The sequence below is a fragment of the Cupressus sempervirens genome, chromosome 3, assembly GCF_028749045.1.
Source record: "Cupressus sempervirens isolate cs-2001-9-10 chromosome 3, ASM2874904v1, whole genome shotgun sequence".
Taxonomy (NCBI): Eukaryota; Viridiplantae; Streptophyta; class Pinopsida; order Cupressales; family Cupressaceae; genus Cupressus; species Cupressus sempervirens.
The window spans coordinates 532,391,275-532,415,164 of record NC_143120.1 but is presented as its reverse complement, the minus strand read 5'-3'; the positions used below and the strand labels follow the sequence as shown (position 1 = coordinate 532,415,164).

The window sequence follows — 23,890 nt, the reverse complement described above, 5'->3', positions numbered from 1 at the left end:
TATGATAAGCTTCCAGTCTGTGAGTCATTCCCCCAAGTAGTAAGAAATAAATCAAAGCCAAATCTGGCTTAGATGACTCTGAAAGAGATTCCACAGTTGTAAAAATAGAGAAGTGCACTTTTGTAAAACTCAGCAAATTCTTGTCTTGCTTTACAATGTTGGAATGAGACCCAACGGCAGCTTGCATAAACTGCAGGATCGATATCTTACTATATTATCTAGATAAACTTTTCAAATATTTCCCCTAAGAGGCTAATAATAGCTTCCCCTTTTTTTGTACTGACATGAAACTATGACAACAAAGTGTGCAGACTTTAGCAGAATTATCTTTGTTTTAAATTCCATAATGAAGTTGTGATACAGCTGAATAAGTGTATCATCACTTGTATAAAAGCAGGAGAGAAAGCTTGAATGAAAACCCCAATTTGCCAAAATTAGGGCTCCATTATGTGTATTTAGTTAAATATGCCTATGTTTTGATGCATAGTAATCATGTGTATGTGAACCTTTTAATAATTTTAATAAATAAATTGGTTAAATTAATTTAGAAAAATATATTTATAAAAGTAATTTAGTTATGTTTGTAGGTACAGGAACAAGGGTAGGTTAGTTAGTTTTACCTACAGGTAAACTACCTTATTTTATAATTAAATTAATCAATTATTTAATAAATAGTATTAGTTAGACTTATAGAAGGGGCGTAGCTTCTCATGAAGCAACTTCCCCCAACTCTCCAACTAATAAGAGGTCTATAAATATGAGGGGGAATTCTTGAAAAGAAAGGAGGGAGAAATGGGGAAGGATTAGGTTGCAAGAATTATCCTAAAAAATTGGAGTAAAAGGTGATATACTCTGGAGAAATTTTCATTCCAGAAAGGGGATCACGGTGCATGGAAGAAGGATTTGGAGATCTAGGAAGAACTTGGAAATTGACCACAGGTTGAGACTGGAACCCTAAAAGAAACTCCTTGCTTTTATAAAATTATATGAGAGTGTGTGTCTTTGTGTATATATGCAAAATATATGTTTTCTGAGATAATAACGTTATGAAATGACATTGCACTTAGTGAGAAAGGAATGATTAATTAAGTAATTATATTTAAAAGAACTGCAAAGCACAATAAATTTGTGTATCTATGTGTTTGTTGTGGGAATTCTGAGAATACAATTGAATTTTACATTGAATGCATTGGGATCATGCTCTCCTTGACTTGAGAGGGGTTGTTTTGGAGTCAGGCCTACATGTGTCTTTTTATTGCAATGTACTTGGTCACTAAAGATGTTTTGGGTTGTGTTGTTATAGTGTTTTTTTTTATATGTTTGGGTTGATCCAATGCTTCAACTGGGCATGGTGTTGGATCTAGAAGGTGTTGGGAACACTTAAACCCTTCCTCGGATATTATACCATGTGCAGATAGGATTTGAGGATCAGTCTGTTCCAGTTTTTAATTTTATTGTCATCAATATCATACGAAATAGGACCTTGAATCATACTATACTTTTGTTTTGTTGTGTGGTACATTGGAGTTGTATCATACAATTAATTAAGTAATAATATTTAAAAGAACCCAAAGTACAATAAATTTGTGTATCTATGTGTATGTTGTGGGAATTCTGAGAATACAATTGAATTTTACTTTGAATGGGTTGAGATCATGCTCTCCTTGACTTGAGAGGGGTTGTTTTGAGGTCAGGCCTACATGTGTCTTTTTAGTGGAATGTACTTGGTCACTACTTAAGATGTTTTGGGTTGTGTTGTTATAGTGTTTTTTTATGTCTGGGTTGATCCAATGCTTCAACTGGGCATGTTGTTGGATCTAGAAGGTGTTGGGAACACTCAGACCCTTCCTCAGATCTTATACCATGTGCAGATAAGATTTGAGGACCAGTCTGTTTCAGTTTTTAATTTTCTGGTCATCAATATTGTACGAAATAGGATCTTGAATCATACTATACTTTTGTTTTGTTGTATGGTACATTGGAGTTGTATCGTACGATAGAACCCTTTATTGTATGCCTTTTGAGTTTCTTTATACAATGAAACAATTTCTATTTTATCTAACCAAACAAAGAAAACAAATTTCTATTCCGGAATAACAATTCTAGAATAGCAATTCCCAATTGTCAATTCCTATCCCCACAACCAAACCGTCCCTTAATGCAAATGTTGTGATATTCTTTCTTGTTATGCCATCATTTTGCATTTTAGCGTTAGGTTCTGTCTTGATGATGTGGATCACAAGAAAACGCATGAGAACCTAAGGGAGGTCTTGTGGAAGAGTCTTTTGTTTCCCTAGAGCCTTTGGGTGAGATTTGGAAAAGAAAACCTAACATAACTAAAAATGAATGGGAATGGGTAAGGGTTTGATAAAAATATTAATAAGACAAAAGATTGGATTAATGGTCCGCACAGGTCCCATTGGAGTATCGAGGTCATTGCAGCTACTAGGACAGGTCGCCAGGGTACAAGACTGCTAGGAAGAATCCGAACATAGAGAGCTATGTGATGACACTCACCTAGCCTATATCCTACAAAACTTTCCTCTTGTGTTTTGTAATGTGACTTTATGATTTGTGTTTTGGGCTTTGACACTTGTGCTTGATATTTATGTTGAGATATTGAAGCTTTGAAGTTCACTTTGGGGCTTTGTCTTCGGAGTTATGTTTTGTTGGGATTTGATCTTCTTTGTTGTGAAGGGAGGTGATATCCCACAACCTTAGATTGCCCTAGTTTCCTGTGTGGACTTTAGTTCTATCTCTTAGCACGGGGAATGGACCTTTGTGGATCTACGTGCTTGGGTGGTGAAAACAATGAGGTATTGTTTGAGGTTTCATGGATGGCTTGCACTCATTTTCTATTTGAAGTTGCTGAAGATCATTTTTTATACCTTGCATTTCAAAATATTGTATTATAAAGTGATGATACTATGTAAATGGTGATATCTCATGCACTGATTTTACGAGCGTCTGAAGGAGGACTGAAGACTGTATGTAAAATGTAAAGTTTTCAGAACAGGTATCTCTGGGAGAAAGGGAAGGGTTAAAATGTTTTTTTTCAAAGATACAGTTTTCTAAGGCGTTGTCTTGAAAGTCTTATTTGATGTCTATACTGCAACAGAAGTAAATCTGAAATAATGTACGTTGTAAACTCATTAGATGATGTGAAATATATGATTGTATATTGTAGAAAGTTGATGATTGAATCTTATGTTGTTGTTTCCACTAAAATCCATTAAAGGTGATAAAGGTTCCATATTACAAATATTGATCTGTTAAGTTAATTATCTGCACATGTAATCTTAGACAAAGTGGGTAGTCAAATGCTTAACCAAAAGATATGATTGGCAAGTGTACACCTTGTTGTAAACTCTTCACCAATATGTGATGTATAAATAACAACTTTTGTTTGGGAATGGATTGAAATGGATAATTTGTGAAATAGTTTTTGGTAACAATGTTAGGGTACCTAGGGGGAAATGGTAATATCTAATCTTGAACCTAATTTGAAGATGTGATATACATAGATAAGTAAAGTTTAGAAAAAAAATTGCCAAGCTCTCAACAACTTTCAACCTTAACCTTCTAGGTTCCCTAGCCGGGGTGTTACAGGTCTTTTCAACGCAGATGTTACTTGGGCCAAACTTCAAGAACCACACCAAGGAAACAAAAAACCTGACTAACCTACTATTAACCAGCTCCTCAATCCTATATGCCCTTCTCTCCATCAAAGAGAACAAAACTAAACCATCCACCATTGCATATGTCATAATAGGACAACTGTATAAAAAAGGAATGATAATTTCAAGTAAGCAAGCTGTACTTACAGTGAGTTAATAGAATTTGTGATATGAGTGTAGTCAATACTAACGGTTGTGGCCAACCATCTAACCCTTCCACTGTCTATATGTACATGTAGAAGAAATTACAAATTTTCGACTCAAATATATTTGAATACTTCTAAGAATCAAGCATATCTATTGAAGATTATGTATATAGTGACACTAAGTTGCCGGTTCAAATTCCAGTACGGATGCGGGTTCGAGATTTGGGTTCAAAATTTGTGTAAATTTTTTTGGCCTTGGGTTCGGATTCGTTTTGGGTTCATCCGTACAAAAAAATACTTTTTCAAAAATATGTATGTGTGTGTTTATATATGCAACAAAATAATAAATCCACATTTGAATCTGCTAATTGTAAAGGAACACAGCAAAATACACCATCAAAACTATGTTTCAGTTCAATAGGATATTAATTGCATCATTTAGCCATACAAACAACTTGATACACTTGCTTGGTCACATGCATGGAACATATTCCCATATCTAGGGGACGGTTTGAGAATGAAAGGAATTGTCAAAAGATAAGTGCGGTTATCTGAAAAAAAAAAATTGTATTGGTTAGACCATTTCTAACCAAGCTATATCAGAAGTTGAGATACAAATTTGAAGTCCCGGATTCAAAGATATCATATCTTTTTAAAGACATTACTCTATAATCATCAATTTAGATGTCACCTATTGTCAATTTGGATTTCCTTTATAAGCAAATTTTCATTTTCATACAAAAATGCATAAATGACATATAAACATTTTTTTTGGTCTTTTTAGTGGTCACAATAGGGTTGGGAGGCCCAAAAAAACACTTTAAAAAAGTCTAAAAAAATGTTTCAAAACCAAATTCAGCCCAGGTCTAGACAGCAAATTCTTCAAAATTCACTGCAAATTCTGCTCAGGTTCCTCTGACAGAATTTGCAGCAAATTCATAGCTCTGCAAGAGAATTTGCAGAGAATTTGACAAGGACCAGATTTTGTACACAATTGAACCAGACTTTGAGGGTTGCTGGAGAGAATCTGGTAACTTAGCTTAGAAGATTTATTTGCAAGACCACTTATTGGAAAACAGTAGAGTGCAATGGCCATATTCTGTTGAGAGATACTGGATTTTTAAAAACAGACATTATCTATTCCATTCATTTAACTGCAAGGATGCTAAGACCTGTTCTTTCTCCCTGAGTCCAAACAAACAAATAAGTTGAAAAATGACATAATAGCACAACCTGATCACATCCAGCAAGTAAATACAAGCAAAATGAAAGATAGTTCAACCTTAATTAATCAGTCCGAAATACTCGACACGAGAATATTACGCTAGATGATTGTGATGGAAGATTCTCAAGAGTGTGAGATAGTAGATTGAACAAAACATTAAGGAACATTAAGGCAAGTCACACAAATTCTTGAGAAGGTGACTGTTAGTAAGCCCTCAAGCTAGTTTGATCACTCTTCAGTGATGACATTAATGTATTTGAGAATATATCAGAAACCGTGATTTTTTTTACAATTTCATTTTAGCAAATAGAAAGTTCTGGTGTTGGGATGGCACTATCCTAAGCTCTTTCAATAATTTTACATATATGTCTGAACTTCTACAGTGTTCGTATTTTTATATCAAGCGATAAAGGCATGACCAAGTATTTAAGTGAAAAAATTCACATGGGCTATGAGAAAGGTACACAAATTTTAGTTAAACAGAAAAAAAAGACTCACAATTTAACTTTGATACACATACTTCCTTACCTTCAAAGATAAACCTAAATCTGTCTAAAATACATTTCCAAATAAACTTACACTTATATTTAACAGAATAGTAAAAATTTCTTTCTTAATGTTGCTGATGTATTTTGGTATTTTACACTCTACATTTGCATCTTAATCAGTACGGTTACACTTTCTGTTGAAGAAACTGAGTGAATATAAATCATAAAAAAGTTATTTAAACATGAGAGAGACTGAGAACGGACTTAACCGACTGTCGACCAAAAATTTGGACACAGAAGCAAAACATTGGCCATGATAAAATCAGAAACACTGCCCACCAAAATGTCAAAAATCCTCCGCCTAGGCCAGCGTATAAATAAACCTGTGGAAAATAAATTGGTTAACAATACACTTTTGCTCAGATGTCAATTTGGAATTAATTTCAAATAGCAGCCTCCATAATAAGTAATAACTGGATGTGAAAATTCATTTATCTCAACTGCAAATGGTCATAGAAAAACAGTAGGTTGCTTGGAATATCCTAACACAAAAATAGCATGGTATGTGTTGTACTCCCCATCCATCATATATGGACCGCTGATATTTAGAGTGTACAAAGTTTCCCGACGCCTCTTTAAATAAGCATGCGCCCCATTTAAATGGATAGTTGTAGCGTGTATACATAAATGCATTAGCAACCTTATACATTTGAGGAAGGTATTTAAGTCAATTTAGCTCATGAGCAAATTAGTTAAGTAACAATAAATTTAGAAGACTGAAGCACACAGCTCTTGTGAAGTCTCAAAAAATAACAATCAACTTTGAGATTTTCACCAGTTTGCCTTCCTTGATAATTAAGATGGCTCACAGCAACTAGATTGGATTAAAAAAAATTGACACGGTAACAAGAGACTGGAAGGATATACAAAACAATGAAAGTGTCAGCATCATGGCATAGACAGCACATGATTAATGTTTACATTCTTTAATACCCATCAAAATTGGATAAATTTGAACTACAAAACACAAATAAGCATCAGCAATAATGTGAATCTAAGAGCAAAATATCAATTTAACAATAACTTCAAAGATTTATAAATCTTAAACAGCAAAGAGGTAGATCACTTGCAGTGGAACTAAACTACCATGATACGGCTAAGGATGTGCAGAGCAACACTTTTCTAGGAAGTCCAACAAGAAGCAGGATGAAAAAGTTACGCAAAAGCAGTGAGATATATAGAAGAAACAAAAAAATAATGATTTTCTATCTCTTCTTATGTGATTTTTTTAGGGATTAGATGCAGTTGGATTAGGATGGAGTGTTGTACCCATGCAAAAGTCTTCATATTATATCATGCTGTAAACCATAATTTGATCACTTCTCATTGACTAGTTAAATTCTAAATATAAAACTCATTTGTCTAAGCTGTTTCTGAAATGTTTTCTGCCAGCAGTTTCTTTCAAGCATGCCAAACAAGGGGAGATGCATCAGTTTAGAAATGGAGGAAGGACAACATAATTCTTGAAGTTGTCTGATTTGGTACTTATGGTTCCAAAATTTTACTTTAGCAATTAACAATCACTTCAAATGTCAATGTTTCTTCCTCCAAATGCACATTTTTTTGAAAGCCATTGATGCTTTAGGAAAGACAAAAATGGTGAATTGTTAGTCATGTTTGAAGGTCAGAGCCATAAGGAGTAATGAGAAAGTCCTAAGAATGGTTAAAAAGAATGCAATTAATTTTTTTTGTCGAAAGGACTTCTTGCGTTAATCATTGTATTGAACTTGTATTAGATGATCTTGGCAAAATCCTACGAATTGAAGCATTGTAGAGCATTATAATAATATTTACCAATAAACCATGCATGGTTCCTCAACTTAATAATGGAATAAAATGAACAAGAATTTGACTCATCCTAAAATAACCTACTCTGCAACAAATTTTATGAGATTTCTATCTTTGCTTTAGTCTACCCTCAGCTTAATGAAGGAAATAAATGGACAAGTCGGCTCATCCTAAAATAACCAACTCCGCAACAAATTCTATCAGATTTCGACCTTTTCTTTAGTCAAACACTAATTTGAGGTACATGTTTGTTACCGAGGAGTAGTCTACATCTGCATATGCTCTAAACAATATGAAGGTTAACATAGTTGACTAAGCTTTCAATGAGTGTGGCTCCTCAATTTTGGTGATGGAGATACATAGATGTAAGTTCCTATTTCCCTTCTATTTTGTCCATTTCACTAGTTAACCGACAATGACCATTGTTTATGATTTCTATGTTCTGTTCTCTTGCAATTCATGAAGTCCTTACTTGTCTTCTTTCAAGTTGCTTATGTGAGAAGCATGCAATGAGCTATGGATATGAGAGCATGGGTGGGAACAAGGAGGTTGTTTGAGCCAGGGTGGCATTGAGAATAATTATTATTCCTTGCGATACATCATTAATCAGTGAGAACATAATTAGCCTCACAAGCCCCTACATGCAACTGCCTATTTCTTGAATCCAACATTCTAAGTTTAGACAGACTTTAAGGTGGATGAGGAGGGTTTGAGTGGGTTCCAAACAGTCATAGAGTGAATAGAACCTGATCATCAATATGAAGCAAAGATTCTCTCTAGGATTGTGATCTATATATTTGCACAAGGAGTGACTTTGTACAAGATATTTGTAACACAACTTCAATAGCATTGTCCCCATGAAAAAGTATTTTAAGGGTGTGCTTTACAAATTATCCTCATGTTAATGTTAAAACTTAAATTTGTAGAGAGAGAGAGAGTTCTTTTTCTCTGTCATTTCAAATCCATGATAGGAGTGGTTTGGTGCTAAGGTATCAAGTCGTATGAGGATTGTAATCTGTGTTGAGCCAAACATGCAAGACTTGCATATGCCAATGCAATTGAAGTATGTTTCAATAAATACACTCCAATAGCTGCAACAAGTTGTGAATGCAAAGATTGAAAGATTCTGTTTATGTTCATTACACCTCCATCACAAGTAAATTCTAGGCACCAAATTATCTCCCATCACTCATAAGGAGGTTGATTGACAGTCAAATCGGGTCAGCAGAATCAAAAATTCATCTTGAATGAGGACCTTATATGGGTTGATTAGGTGGAACTAAAGGTGAAAGCAATAATGATGGTAGAGGAAGATAAAGCATGACCAGACCCTTAAAATTATGGTGTCACTAATATATATGCAGAAAACACAGTTGCATCATTGTGAAAAATATATCTTCAACACCCACTTAGAACTTTCCATATAGCAACAATTGCTATGATGAGGGACACAAGTTCTTCTAAGCCATAGTTATATTTTTGATATTTAGTTTTAATCGGACGAATTTTCATAATCCATAAGTTTTGTATACACCTAACGACACTTACAAGTTTAAGAATGTTGTTTTCTTCAGCTAAAATCCACTTTTGCACTTATGTAATTAATAAATACTTGTGTATATGATCAAACTAGTTTATTATGCCTTTAATATTTGTTCATTGAAATGTGTATGAATAAAGCTTCAAATCCCTAGAGTCTCTATATTTCATTATTTCAATTTGTTGAGTCTTCACCAAGTCCAAGTGTTGAGTTTGATCCAAGTCAAAAATCAGTTTAGTAGTCCAGGTCCTGTAACTATGATTGAAGCATAAGAAAACAAAACACATCAGGAGGAGAGGAGATAGAAAATGGCAAGTGAAGTTTAGAATAGAAAGGTTATAAAATGATCTAATTGAGTCATTCATTCTTTCATTGCCAAATTGACTGTGAATGAGAAAGACACCACCAGAGCTTGGGAATGCAGGCTGGAACACCGAAAGAGGAGATTTCTTCACTTCTACTTCAAGCTTTCTTCTCCTACTCACTCTTGACAGGTACTAAATCTTGCTTTTCTGGTTTGCCAGCAGGTTTGATGGACAAATGTCTTTATTTTTATGAAAGCCACCTATCTAGGGTTGTGTTTAAAGAACACCAAATTTGTTCTCATAATACAGCTGATTTGATATTTTCTGAGCACTCGAAATCTACATTTTTAATATGTAAGATTTTAACTTAAAAGGAGGTGATAATGAGACTGTAAAGGGCTTCATCTTCAAAAAAGAAGAGAAAATTAGTTTGAGTCCTTTAAAAATAGTTATCTTCACAAACAGAAGGATCTTGACAAGCAACAGTAATTTTCAGCTACAAGATAATAGGTTTCCACTTCAAAAAATCTTTCATTTCTAACAATTTTCAAAGTCCAAAACAGCAGTAGTCCAATGATTAATCCTTAACAACAAGTAGATTTCTGCTTCACAAATGGAAGAGTTTTCCTTTTTCGTTAACAGATGGCTTTATTTTCTTGGAGACAAACAATTGGCAACCATAAGAGAGCAGATTACTGTCAGATTTTACAAACTCTAAAATCAGTTAAAAGATGATGTCAGTCATAAAACAGCAGTTGACAGCAGAAATACATTTTATTCTGTGTTTTTGGAAGCTGTTTGGATATATTCTCACAGAAGTGCTTGGACCAGTAGGGTCTGATTCTCTAAAAACAGGGGACTTCCATTGACATAACTTAATTTTCAGTAATTGTTGTTAATTTGAAATCATTTAAGATAAGGGCAGCAAAGAGATAGAGAGCAAAAAATAAACATTAAATTAACTGCACTATAGATTCTAACCCTTACACCTTCCAAGCTTGTAATCAAATAACCTTGCATCACGTAAACTGACATAGGACACATAAAAATCCAAGAAAGAGACTTAAAGGAACTAATCTAAAGTCAACGTAGTGACAAAAAGATTGCAGGACAGCATTCTTGAAGAGTTGATTCTTTCACAATTACAGTGCAAAGTTAGGAATTTGTCATCACAGTTGGGCAAGTGTGGGCCTTCTTCTAGCTCTCTACTTGTCAATTGCTAGAACAGCAATGGGCTCTTTATGGTCCTTGCCTGGTCTTTTTCACAATGCGGTGGGGTCGGCTAACATCTTGGTCATCACTGAGATTCATGAGTCATGTGCATCCTCTCCCAAGGTATGTTGGTTATCAGAGGTTGTCTGTTTGTAGAGAGCAGGATCATACTTCGGGTGGTGTGTGTGGTTCTGGGGGAGTTGCTTTCTTGATTAGAGATATTATCTTCAATGCTACTTTGGTCGTCCATTTAGATATTTATGCTAGATTCATGTAGATCTATGTTGGTCATACTAGCCATCGCCCAAGAGATATCTTTATTGTTGTCTGCGATTTTCCACCAGCCTCTTCTTCCTACGCCATACACAATGTCAAGGACAAGGATCCTTTTTTGGACCTACACAAGTGCATCTCTAGGTTTGCAGCCATGGGTGACATTATTTTGGGGGATTTTAATGCTCGTACTAGAGATCTGCAGACTCCAATGGACGACTATGACTCTGACTTGACTTGCACTTCTAAGATAGATCCTAATAGTTTGGGGCTTCAACGCATCTTCGAGGATAGTTGCAAACTTTATCTCTTTATGGTCACCACCTCTCTTGCTTTTTGAGATCCAAGCTTTTTACTTGCTAGCCCCTTTGTGGTGGTGCAAGTGTTGTTGACTATGCTCTCATTTGTGCTTCCTTCATCCTGTTCATCCACAACTTCATCGCCTCCCACCTTCCATTGAACAACCATGTGCTCCTTGGCCTCGCACTTTGTTTCTCCCCCACCCTCTGCGCCCCTCTCCTGCCCCTGTCTGTGGTGACCCACATGCCTACCCGTTTCTGCTTCTCCAAGGGCAACTATAACCTCTTCACCTTCCATCTCAGACAACTCCTTACCCCTAATGACTTCTCTAGTTGTTGCCAAGTTTTGTCCATGTTTGACTTACTGACCGTTGAGATTTGGAATCAGCTCTCCTATCCATCCCCCACCACCCCAGTCCCTATTCTAAACACCAGCATACTTGCCCTATGAACCAATTGTTCGATTTTGACTATAAAAAATTTCATCATTCCTTGCGCATCAACTTTTGACCCATCTACATTCCTCTTACCACCCCTTCACTCAAAGAAATAGTCATTCATTGCTTCAAAGTGCAGATCACTATGTACCACGCTTATTCATAGCCTCAAGCATTTCTAGTGCACCTTGTTTCCGTGCACCTGTATCTATTTATGGTCGCCACCTCGTCAAGTTTTGTGATTCCGAACGAACTCTCTTGCTTTCTATGATCCGAGTTTTTTACTTGTTGGCCCCATTGTGGTGGTGCGAGTGTTGTTGACTATGCTCTCATTTGTGCTTCCTTCATCCTGTTCATCCACAACTTCACCGTCTCTCACCTTCCCTTAGCTAACCATGCGCTTTGTTTTTCCCCGAGTCCTCCGCCCTCCGCCCTCTACCCCTTGTCTGTGGCGACCTACATGCCTACCCTTTACTTCTTTGAGGACGACAATGACCTCTTTACCTTCCATCGCAAACGGCTCCTTCCCCCTGATGGCTTCTTTGGTTGTTGCCAGGTTTCCTCCATGTTCAACTCATTGACCACTGCAATTTGGGAGTCAACTCTCCTATCCATCCCCTACTGCCTTAGTCACTGTTCTAAACATTGGAATACTTACCCTATGAACCAATGGTTCGCTACTGACTATAAATATTTTCACCATTCCTTGCACCCGGACTATTAGATTCGCTCATCTGCATTTACACATTTGCGTTCATCTTACCACCGCTTTCTTTGCTCAAAGAAACAGTTGCTCATTGCTTCAAAGTGCAAATCCTTGTGTACCACGCTTATTCATAGAAGCAAGCTTTTCTAGCACACCTTGTTTTTGGTGTGCCTAGGCAACTTCCCTATTGAGCTCCATCAGGATCTATATTGACTGCCTCCCTCCCTTTCAATTCTCATTAGATGCTCCCGCTCACCTCCTCCCTTCACAGCAGGAGTTGAATGAACACGTCAAACTTGATATTTACGGACAATACATCACCACGACTTGGTGCAACCCTAGTGTGGGGTTATGCCAGAGGATGGCCTTTTACACTGAGCATTTTTTGGATATTCGGGAGGGGATTATTGTTTGCCCTAGCTACCTTGGCATTGGTGTCGCGCCCTACGCATCTGTCTGAGGCCCTTCAGAGTTGCCTCCCACTTCCTTCAAATCTAGACTAACTACCATATTGATAGATAGGACCAGGTCTGTCAATTGTGCACCTTGGTTGAGGCTAAGACCAAGCCCCATTTCATTTTCCATTGCCTTGCCTACTATGAGATTAAAGGGAGATTTTATTGCTTATTTAGAGAGTGCAGATCCCTGACTATTTTTTTGGCTATACAAATCAGAGGTGCTTCGCACTTCACCTATGAGAAACTATGCAGCTTCACGACCACACCTTGCAGTTCCTATTCCCCCAGAGACAGGCCCTTGATCAGCTCATCACCACCTTTTTCACTCCCACATCTTCGGCGTGGGGGTGAAGCAGTCATCCAGTGCTTCTATCACTAGCCACTCCAAATCTATGAGACCCCACAACAGTTCTAATCATCAACGGTACTCATCCAACAGTTCTCAACGATGGTACTATGAATAAGCGCACCCAAGACTTTCATAATAGCGGGCTTATCACGAGAGGAATCATTCAACCTCATGCCCAGTTTTATGGGTATATCTCAGCTAGTATGTATATGAATCAGTGAGATATTATAAGAGGGTGAATGACACCTTTGTGATGAATTCAGTGAACAAGATAGATGAGGAGCTGCACATTCACTTTACCGAGTAGGCCAAGGCTGTTTTTGCAGAGTAGGTTGACTATTCCATCCAAATTGTGCCTTTCAACTATATTATAGTTTTTTACATCTCATCCTTTTACTCACACTTCCTAGGTGTTAATTATTGTGGATCTCTAATAGATAAAACAATTACAAATGAATGCTTGCAGAGAATATCTTACTTGAATGATGCTAAATATATTTACTTATCTTTGGCAGCAATCTCAGTAATGTATTTGATTTGTCTTTCTCCTTCAGCAGTAATCGTAACACTGGATTGTTGTGTAACAAATTTATGGTGATAGCTGACAGTCATGTTTATAATGTTGATGCAAACTGCGGGTACTTGAATGCCATGTTGATGATTCTTTCCCTGCAGCAATTTATGCATATATATACAAGGGTGAAAGACATGACTCTTCTATGTGGCCCAAGAGCCACGTAGAGACATGCCTCTTCGAAGGCATGTTAGTTTAAGTAACAACCAAACTTAACATAAGTTAGTGCCCGATAAGCATTAACACCCGATAGAAATAACAAGGCACGATATGTATTCAGACCCAATACAAGGCATGATAAATATAAGTGCCTGATCATTATGAAGTCTACCGATTAAATCAACAACATGATCTCAGTACTGCATGTTTAATCCATGAACTATTACAGGGATGTAAGCATATATATATATATATATATATATATATATATATGCTTATATCTTTGTGATTATGGAATCAGCAGTATTTTCAGAATATCAATTAATTCATGTTTTGCGTCTTCTGACGTTAAACATTAACACTCCCTCTTTAGCTAGGGAGAAGTAAAACATTAATTAAGTTAGAATCATCATATAATCAACATAGTAAATGATCTCTACTTGCACTTAAGCAATGTCTAGAGAAGTCCATGATACATTCATAATCTCTACTTCCACTCAAGCAATGTCTAGAGATGCACATAATCTCTACTTGCACTTAAGCAATGTCTAGAGATGCCCATAAAATCTCTACTTGCACTTAAGCAATGCCTAGAGATGCTCACATAATCTCTACTTGCACATAAGCAATGTCTAGAGATGCCCATAATAGATTTATTATTTACAAGATCGTCACCTTGTAAATAATTTTCTACAAATGAATATGTCCATGAAAGATCGTCACCTTTCATTACATATCAAATACTACAAAGTAACCAACAGAGACATAAACTCAAATGAAATAAAAATTTATTTAAAAAAATTTTCATTACAATTAATCATACCAAGTTTTTCTCTGAAGTATTTCAATTTCACTTTAGCAAGAGGCTTGGTAAGGATATCAGTCATTTGTACATATGTATTCCAATTGAATAACTCATCGATTAACCATATCTCTGATATAATGAAATGGAATTTCAATATCTTTGGAGCGGTTGTGAAACACTGGATTAGAAGAAAGCTTAATACAACTTTGATTATCACAATAAATCACAGTGGGCTTCAAACGTCTTTTGAAGAGATCTAAAAGCAACTTTCGTAGTCATACTGCTTCTCTAGCACCGAAGGAATACGCAATGTACTCAGCTTCAGTGGAATTCAATGCTACTAAAGTTTGTTTCTGACTAGACCAAGAAACCATACCAGATCCAAGACTAAAACAATATCCTGAAGTACTCTTTTGCTCAATGGAACTTCCAGCCCAATCAGAATCTGAATATCCAAGTAGTTCAAGGTTTACTTTATCATATTTGATTCTCATTCCAATAGTACCCTTCAGATATCTCAATATGTATTTAGTTGCATGTAAATGTATCTTCTTAGGAGCACACATAAACTGACTCAAGGTGTGAGTTGCATAGCATATGTCTGGTTGAGTATTAACCAAATACATTAGGGATCCAATAATTTGTCTGTAGTAAGTAGGATCTATAGCCTCAGATTTGTTCATATCATCTTTTAGTTTGTGTAAATTTATTTCCATAGGGGTAGTAGCCGGTTTACATTCCATTATTCCGAATTTGGTTAAGATATCAATTGTATATTTTTCCTGGTTTAGCATAATACAGTTGTCTTGCTACCAGATTTATAATCCCAGAAAGTAGAAGTAACCCTAAGTCTTTCATTTCAAATTCTGCAGTAAGTTCTTGCTTAGATTTCTTTATGAGATGTTCCTCACCTGTAATTAGCAAATCATCAACATACAATACAAGAATGACCATGTCATCACCTTCAGTTTTTAAGTATAAATTTGGGTCAGCTTCATTTTTGGCATATCCTAATTTCAATAGGTGATTATCTATTCTTTCATACCAGGCTCTGAGAGCCTGTTTGAGTCCATAAAGTGCTTTCTTTAATTTACAAACATGAGTCTTGCTGTCATAAGTATGGAACCCTTCTGGTTGTTCAATGTAAACTTCTTCAATCTTACCATTAAGGAATGTTATTTTGACATCCATCTGATGTACTTTCCATCCTTTGGATGCTGCAATTGTCAGGATTGTTCTGACTGAAGCAAAGGTTTCTTCATAATCAATACCTTCTTTCTGAGAGAAACCTCGAGCAATAAATCTTGCCTTGTATTTTTCAATACTACCATCTAAGGCATGTTTGATCTTGAACAACCATTTGGAAGAGACAACTAATTTGTTCTTAGGTCTTGGTACAACATCCCATACATCATTTTTCAATATAGAGTTATATTCCTCAATCATTGCTTCCTTCCAAGATTGATGTGAAAGCGCTTCTTCAACATTAGTAGGTTCAGATTTTATGAGTTCAAATAGTAATGCAACATAACAAGATTGATTCCTGGTCCTTTTGCTTTCCTGAATTACTTCATCTAATTCAACTTGATTTTCTGCTAACATTTTTCTAGCCCAAAGGGGTCTCTTCTTATTGACATTGTTGATGTTTTCAGATTATATATGATTAGACATGGAAGAGAAGTCAGAGTTATACTCCCTCTCAATTTCTGTAGATTGATCTTCTTTTGAATTAGATTTATCACAATTACTAGAAATTTTGAAAGCTGTGTCTTCTTCAAATATTACATCTCTGCTAATTTCAATTGTCCTTTGCCTAGGAATGTAGATCCTGTATCCTTTTGTAGTTTCACTATATCCAATGAATATTCCCTTTTTCCTGGAAGGCTCCAATTTGTTTCTTTTCTCTTTTGGTATGTGAATATAGACTGGACATCTGAATCTTCTCAGGTGGCTTAAATCTAGTTTAATGCCTGTAAATACTTCTTTTGGAGTGGTATTTTCTAATATGGAGTGAGGGCATCGATTTTGAATATAGACAGTTGTATTGGATGCTTCAGCCCAAAATGAGTAATGAAGATTTTGATCATGTAACATGGCTCTGGCTGATTCAACAATAGATCTATTTTTTCTTTCATCTATTCCATTCTGTTGAGGATTATAAGGTACAGAAAAATCTCTCTTAATCCCAACAGAAATACATAAGTTTTAAAAGATATCAGATGTGTACTCACCTCCATTGTCAGACTTTAGGGTTTTGATCTTTTGACCTGATTGATTTTCGACTAAGGCTTTAAAACTCTTTAAACTTAGATAAGACCTCAGATGACTCCTTTTGTTTCAGAAAATAGATCCAAGTTCTCCTAGAGTAATCACCAATGAAAATTATATAGAAAAGACATCCATTAAGAGAGGGGACTGACATAGAACTACAAAGATCTTTATGAATCAATTCAAGAATGGATTTAGATTTATGATCACTTTTGGGAAAGGAATGTTTAGTATTTTTACCTATTGCACACTCTTTAAATATACTTGAATGGTCTACTTTCAGATTAGGTAGACCTTTTACAATTTTACCTATAGATGATAAGGCTCGAAAGTTAAGATGACCTAGTCTCCTATGCCAGATTTCAGAGGAATTTGACTTATCATTACTAAGGGTTAAGTTTAAATTAGAATTTTGATTATTACAAAGCTTATAAAGACTTCTGTCTCTAACTCCAATGGAGATGGCTTTCTTAATAGATGAGTTCTTAGTCCAAGATAGAACTCTATCTTCTTGAAATGCAATTTTGTACCCTTGATCAGCAAGTCCGAAGATGGAGACAAGATTTCTTTTGATCCCTAGTACATATAGGACATTCTTGAGTTGAAGTGTGATTCTACAATTCAGTTGTATAGAACAAGAAACAATTCCTTTAATAGGGTGAGAGGAATTATTTCCAATAGTTAATTCTTCTCACTCATGTTTTGAGAAGGTTTCAAACTTATCCTTAAATCCGGTGATATGACGAGAAGCTCCACTATCTACGATCTAGGTATTGTGATTAGTGTTTAATTCGCTTGAGAGAGCTACAAGGAATGCATAATTTTCTTTATCCATTTTCTCAATATTTTCTTCTTTAACTTCGACTAAAGCTACTTGAATTTTCTGCTTTTCTGGACATACCTAATAAGAGTGACGAAGTTTATCACATTTAAAACATCTAACTTTGGACCAGTCACGTTTGTGAGATTTGTGATTTTTGTTGAAATCCTTCTTGTTACTCTTAAACTTTCTTTTTTTATTTGATTTGGTCTATAATGCTTGGATGTCTCCCTCTTGATTTGAACTTAGACCTCTGGAAGCTAGTCTAGACTCCTCTTGAGTGCATTCATTTTTTAGTTGATCAAATTTTGGAAGTTCGGGTCGTGAACTTAAACCTCGTATGAAGGTTTCCCATGACAGAGGAAGACCTCTAAAAGAAATCATGCTTAGTTCCTTATCATCCACTTGGTTTTGCATAGTTGCAAGTTGATCTTTTAATTCAGTAATTCTTAAGAAGTATGAGGTTATGGATCCTCCACTTTCATCTTTATATAAAGTAGATCTTGTTTTAAAGTTAATAATCTACTTGTATTATTAATTTCAAATGTATTTTGAATGGAGGAGAACATTTCAAATGCAGTTTTAAGATTAGCTACAGATGGAAGTATATGATCCTTTACTGAGTCTATGATGATCTTCATTGCTTTATTATTATGCCTTTTCTATGTTACTTTCTTGGATTCATTTTCAAGCATGGGTAAATTTGATTCAATGTATTTTTCTAATTCCATCTCTCTTAGCACTATTTATTATCTGATTTTCCAAGATGAGAAGTTTGATGCTCCATCTAGCCTATCTTCTATTTTTACGTGATTCACCATTTTAATGCTTCGATTTTAAAAAAAATCTTCCTTTTAACTTTTGAAATTCAGATTAAAATGAGTATTTTGTAAAAGTTTTCCTATTACTACAGCTATGATACCATGTTAATTATTGTGGATCTCTGATAGATAAAACAATTACAAATGAATGCTTGCAGAGAATATCTTACTTGAATGATGCTGAATATATTTACTTATCTTTGGCAGCGATCTCAGTAATGTATTTGATTTGTCTTTCTCCTTCAGCAATAATTGTAACACTGGATTGCTGTGTAACAAAGTTATGGTGATAGCTGACAGTAATGTTTATAATGTTGATGCAGACTGCGGGTACTTGAATGCCGTGTTAATGATTCTTTCGCTGCAGCAGCTTATGCATATTTATACAAGGGTGGAAGACATGACTCCGAAGAGTCATGTCTCTACGTGGCCCAAGAGCCACATAGAGACATGCCTTTTCGGAGGCATGTTAGTTTAAGTAACAACCAAACTTAAATTAGTGCCCGATAATAAATCAAGGCCCAATAAAGATTAACACCCGATAGAAATAACAAGGCACGATATGTATTGAGACCTGATACAAGGCATGATAAATATAAGTGCCTGATCATTATGAAGTCTGCTGATTAAATCAACAACATGATCTCAGTACTGCTTGTTTAATCCATGAACTATTACAGGGATGTAAGCATATATATGTGTATACATACATATATATACATACATACATACATACATACATACATATATATATATATATATATAAGATATGGAATCAGCAGTATTTTCAGAATATCAATTAATTCATGTTTTGCTTCTTCTGACGCTAAACATTAACACTAGGTACCCTAGTGATCATCATATATCTGTGCTTGTATTCCGTAAACAGGCAACCTAAGATCAGTTCTTACTAAGGAGCAAGCACAAACAAGCAGCGGGTTTTCCTTCCACATAGGTTTTAACTGATTTAAGAATGCTGTTGATGCAAAGGATGTAAAATGCTAAAGTTAGCAAGAAGCTTTTCTATGAAAGTGTACTTAAAATTTCCTAAAGGTCTTCTGTTTGAGGAGGTGGGAACTCATTTTCAGTGTGTGCCAAATATCAAAGACGTTTGGGCAAACTGTACAGAACAGATAAGAAAGAGGGATCATAGTTGTTTTAAAAAGCAGCAAATGATTGTTTTTAATCCCTCAGGAGATACCTGAAGGTGCTTTCCAGACTTATACTTGCATGTTATGTCTCCTTGCTTCTAAGTCACAGGATACACTGTATTCATCCATGAGGTTTGAATTTCAGCGAATTTCTTCCCTTTCTGAACTTACATCTGAATATTATGAAGTTTAATATAATATTGTTGTTTTATAATAATATTATTTTATTTTAAAATAATATTGAGGTATCTAGTTTAATTATTTAGCAATGTCAAACTATTTTCACAATTTTGTGGACATTACTTATACAAAAATAATAATTAAGTTAATTTTAATGTCAACTTTTTTCTGAATTTCTACCCTTGCTGAATTTCATTCGAATTTATGATCGAAAAACCCAGATTCAAATTTGAACCTTGTGACTTAGCCTTACTTCACTGCTGGACAAATTAAACAACAGTCCTTGAGTATCATAGATTCTATGCTCCACAGAGTTTCCTGAAAAAATCAATGGTGCTTCTAAATTTATGTTGCCTCTAACCATGCCCATTGTTCTTTCTGCACTAGATTGAGATATATGATGTTGGCCAAAAGATAATGATCCTTGCTGTTTGAGGAATTGGACATGAGACTAGCATTGCAACTGGAGCAAGGATAGGCTTTTGAGTGGACTGTGCTCTCTCCTCCAATGTACTTTCTTTTGAATCTCAAATGCATACCTGGCTAAAATCAAATATCATTCAATGGTTGATATCACCACGTTCCATGGCATTCCACAAATCTCCTTTTAAAACTGTCAGGATATGCAAATATTTTTAAAAATATAAATAAAAAAATTTCTGCCTAGAATGCTAGACATTCCATAGAGGGTCAAAGGATGTCTCAAACCTCCCCATCTGTCCCAAGGGCAGACAAACATCACACAAATATTATGCAAATTTTTTAATGATGTCCCATGGTCATTTAACACCTCTGCAAATAATTGAGGATGGCCAAAGGGATGTCCCCTATTGCCATGTTATTCTTGAGATGTTATGGAGAGGGATGCAACTTAAGACCCTGGGATGTTTCCATGTTTAACCTTGAATAAATTAGAATGCCAAGGAGACTTTTATCTCAGTTAGAACTGAATCAGTTGTTGATAGAAGTAGGAAATTCTTGCAACCAAAAAGGTTACACAGAGAAATAATCATCTGGTTCTTTGCAACATCATTTGAAGAAAATGATACTTCTTCCTCACATATATAGTCAGAATTAGCATGTTTGAACAGTACTCAAAAATTAATTGAGATACTCCCCAATAAGAGTAAATTTATTACCTCTTATCATGTAGATTTTTATACACTTGTTTCCATTCTGTTAGGGACACAACCTAAGAAACTAATGAAGCAGTCTCACGTAAAGAAGAAAGTGGATGTGTGAGGTCAGCGATTAAAAGCCGGGTTGGCCAGCCTATCTGCTTGAATCCTAATTAAATAAATAACTAAAATGTTAAGAAGTAGGCAACAAAACTAAGATGTCATTTGTCGGTGATATTATAGTTGAAGAGTCAAAAATTAATTGCAACAAGTACACAGTTAGCAAATATTAGGAAGATATTTTAGCTCAAATGGATCATAATATTTATTTATGAAACAGCAATTTATTTATACTCTGGAAGAGTGGAAACTCAAAAGGTTCACATAACCACAGCAATTCTGCATTCCAAACAGTACGTAAGCAAACCCACCAACTAATTTTGTAAGAATTGGTAAGGTGTAATTTTTTCAGTTCAATGAAAAATCAGATTTGACATAACATCATTTTGAGATCAGCACAGATTTGTAACTTCAGAAGGCTATTCATTATTGGAAATACTGTTGCAAATATTTACAAAAAATTTGTCAGGTCAAATTTTCTTTAAATTGTACATTTAAATATCCAACTGTGCAGTCTTTGCTCAGTTAGTAGTTGAGTCATACGTGTATTTGTTGAGAAGTGTGCTAGTTTGCAATTTGTGGACAGATATTACTAATCCGAACTGAGCATGGAATGGAATATGCTCGATATGTATGGTTAATTGAAGAATTTGAAAATGAAAGACATGGTATATGTGACTGCATTTGATTCAAATCATGGAGACAAATTCTATGTATCATTTTTAGATTCACCGGCAATTCCTAACTTGATCTGCTTTTACAAGTGTGTATTTTCAAGGTTTGATTTTGTTTTCTTAATGTTTATGAATAATATATTGATGTTTCTCAGGATAAGTCACAACCAGGGTAATGGTTTATTTTTAAGAAAAGACTACAATTTTACCAGTATTTGCCCAGGCAAAAGGATAACAAGTAAAAAGAAAAGAAACTGAGTACTTCTAATAAAAACAAACTTTAAAGATGATATGCATAGAGAGTTACTCACTAGTGTTAATGAAGAATAGCATGCAACAGATCCCCAATGGCTCATCCAATCTAATGAATCCTGCTCCTTTGTAAGAAACCAAGGACAAATTTGATTAAAGCATGAAGATAATTTAATACACATGCAAATATTAATGCCTAAATATAAAATTATAAAATAGATGTATCAAAGTTAAGCAATGTATATTTTCCATCTTAGCTATGCAAACCTGATTTACTGAAAATAAAAAGACCTTTCACTATTTTGAAATTACTAATCTTTTCTGAAGGAAAAAAAAGAAGTCAAAATAAATAACAAAACAAATAATTAAAATTTTGTATATATATCCTGCTCAGGTAAGCAAAAGTGCAAGACTTAAATCTGAATGAAACTAACCACTCCTGCTATCACAATCATCCAACTGCAAGTATAATATACATATTCTCAGCTATAAAGATGTGATTTTTTTTTTATAAAATAATTTAATTAAGCATTACCATGTGTGACAATTAATTCCATTTTCTTCGAACCATGAACAGTTCCTAGAACTCAAATGATGATTGAATAATCATCCACTGCTGCTATACAACAAACTTGATTATTAAACAAGAAATATAATTAGACTCTATCTTTAACTCTAATAAAACCACCTACTCATCCGAGTTGAAAGCATGGTTCTCATTTTGTGTTTGGAATGGTGAAGCAAAGTGCTTGTAATGTCCCCTTTTGAAATAGGATTCGGTAATAATGTTAAAGTGTAAAACAAATAAATGTTAAAATTATAATTATAATATAAAAGAATAAGATTAAACAGAACCATAACTAAAAAAAAGTTATGTTAAATGAGTTATCAAAAGGCATGAGATGAAAAGTTGTGGCTCCCTCAAACAATAGACATAAAAGGGAAACAAGAATGCCATTTGAAAGGGGGTATAAGGATGGAGGAAGGAAGAGATAATAGCAGATGTGAATGTTTACTGGAAGAGAAAAGAGGAACGAGGAGAAATAAGAAATTGGTTCCTTCAATAAACATAAATGATGAATGGTTGTGACTCTTCCAAAGGCTGGTAATTATGGATCAATTTGGGAAATATTATATTATTCTCAAGGCAAGCATGAAAAGTGGTGACTTAATTCTTATGAAAGGAGGCGACCAAAAAAATCATTTCGAGATGCAGTATTGAACAAGAAGAAGCTGGCGATATGCATATTATATCTTGTTCTCTTTGGTATAGCTTTGCCTATGTATAATGTGACACGTGTGAATTTTTTTTAAGAATTTGCATCCATTAGGTCATCTCATTTTGGATGGGAGATATAGTACATTATATACAAAGGATGCAAGTAGCTAGGAAGCTACACTAGTAGAAACACCCCAAGTAGTGGGGTTGGGAAACCAAATGAGGATTGTCATTTTGTGCTCCTAGGGCTATGTGGAATGGCTCAAGACACATTGTACTACTGTATGATTTCTCAACTAGTGCTCCATAATGATGATGAGTTTTGTTGGAGAGAACTTCAAAAGAATCACATAAGTGCATTTTGAATATTACAATAGTGAATTTGAATTCTGTTTGTACAATATTGGCTTATAGGTTTATTTATTCTGTGACACAAACCAAGTTGCAGGACCTACATTAGGATAGTAAAGTAGCAATTCCTATTACCAAGCATTACTCAAACCCTAAAAAGAGAATTATAGGGTAGATTTAATGAAGTCCTGGTAGGAGATATTACAAGTGGTGTTAGAGGATTTATTTTATTGGCTTGTAGGCTGCAAGGTGAAGATAAATCAATGAATCTAACAATATGTATTGTGTGTATACTTCATGTACGCTCGGTGACTTCATGTAACCTTCATTTGGATTGGTCATGGACCTCATAAATTGCTTCAATTGTTGATTTTACATGATATATTTGTTGAGTTTGAATTGGAGGTGACAAAAA

The 23,890-nt window shown here is 35.0% G+C and overlaps 1 protein-coding gene across 3 annotated transcripts in view; it reads right to left on the bottom strand.

The window, feature by feature from the left end:
* LOC149567512 (Zn-dependent exopeptidases superfamily protein) overlaps positions 1–23,890 on the bottom strand; it is a 153,434-nt gene that overhangs the window by 58,852 nt on the left and 70,692 nt on the right. For 2 of the 3 annotated variants that reach the window (XM_089820730.1, XM_089820732.1), the window contains 2 exons: positions 21,965–22,030; positions 5,801–5,919 (listed from right to left, as the gene is read on the bottom strand). In XM_089820730.1, the coding sequence (XP_089676856.1) occupies positions 5,801–5,919; positions 21,965–22,030 (185 nt within the window). The remainder of the gene's footprint in view (positions 1–5,800; positions 5,920–21,964; positions 22,031–23,890) is intronic. The other variant, XM_089820731.1, reaches the window with a different exon arrangement.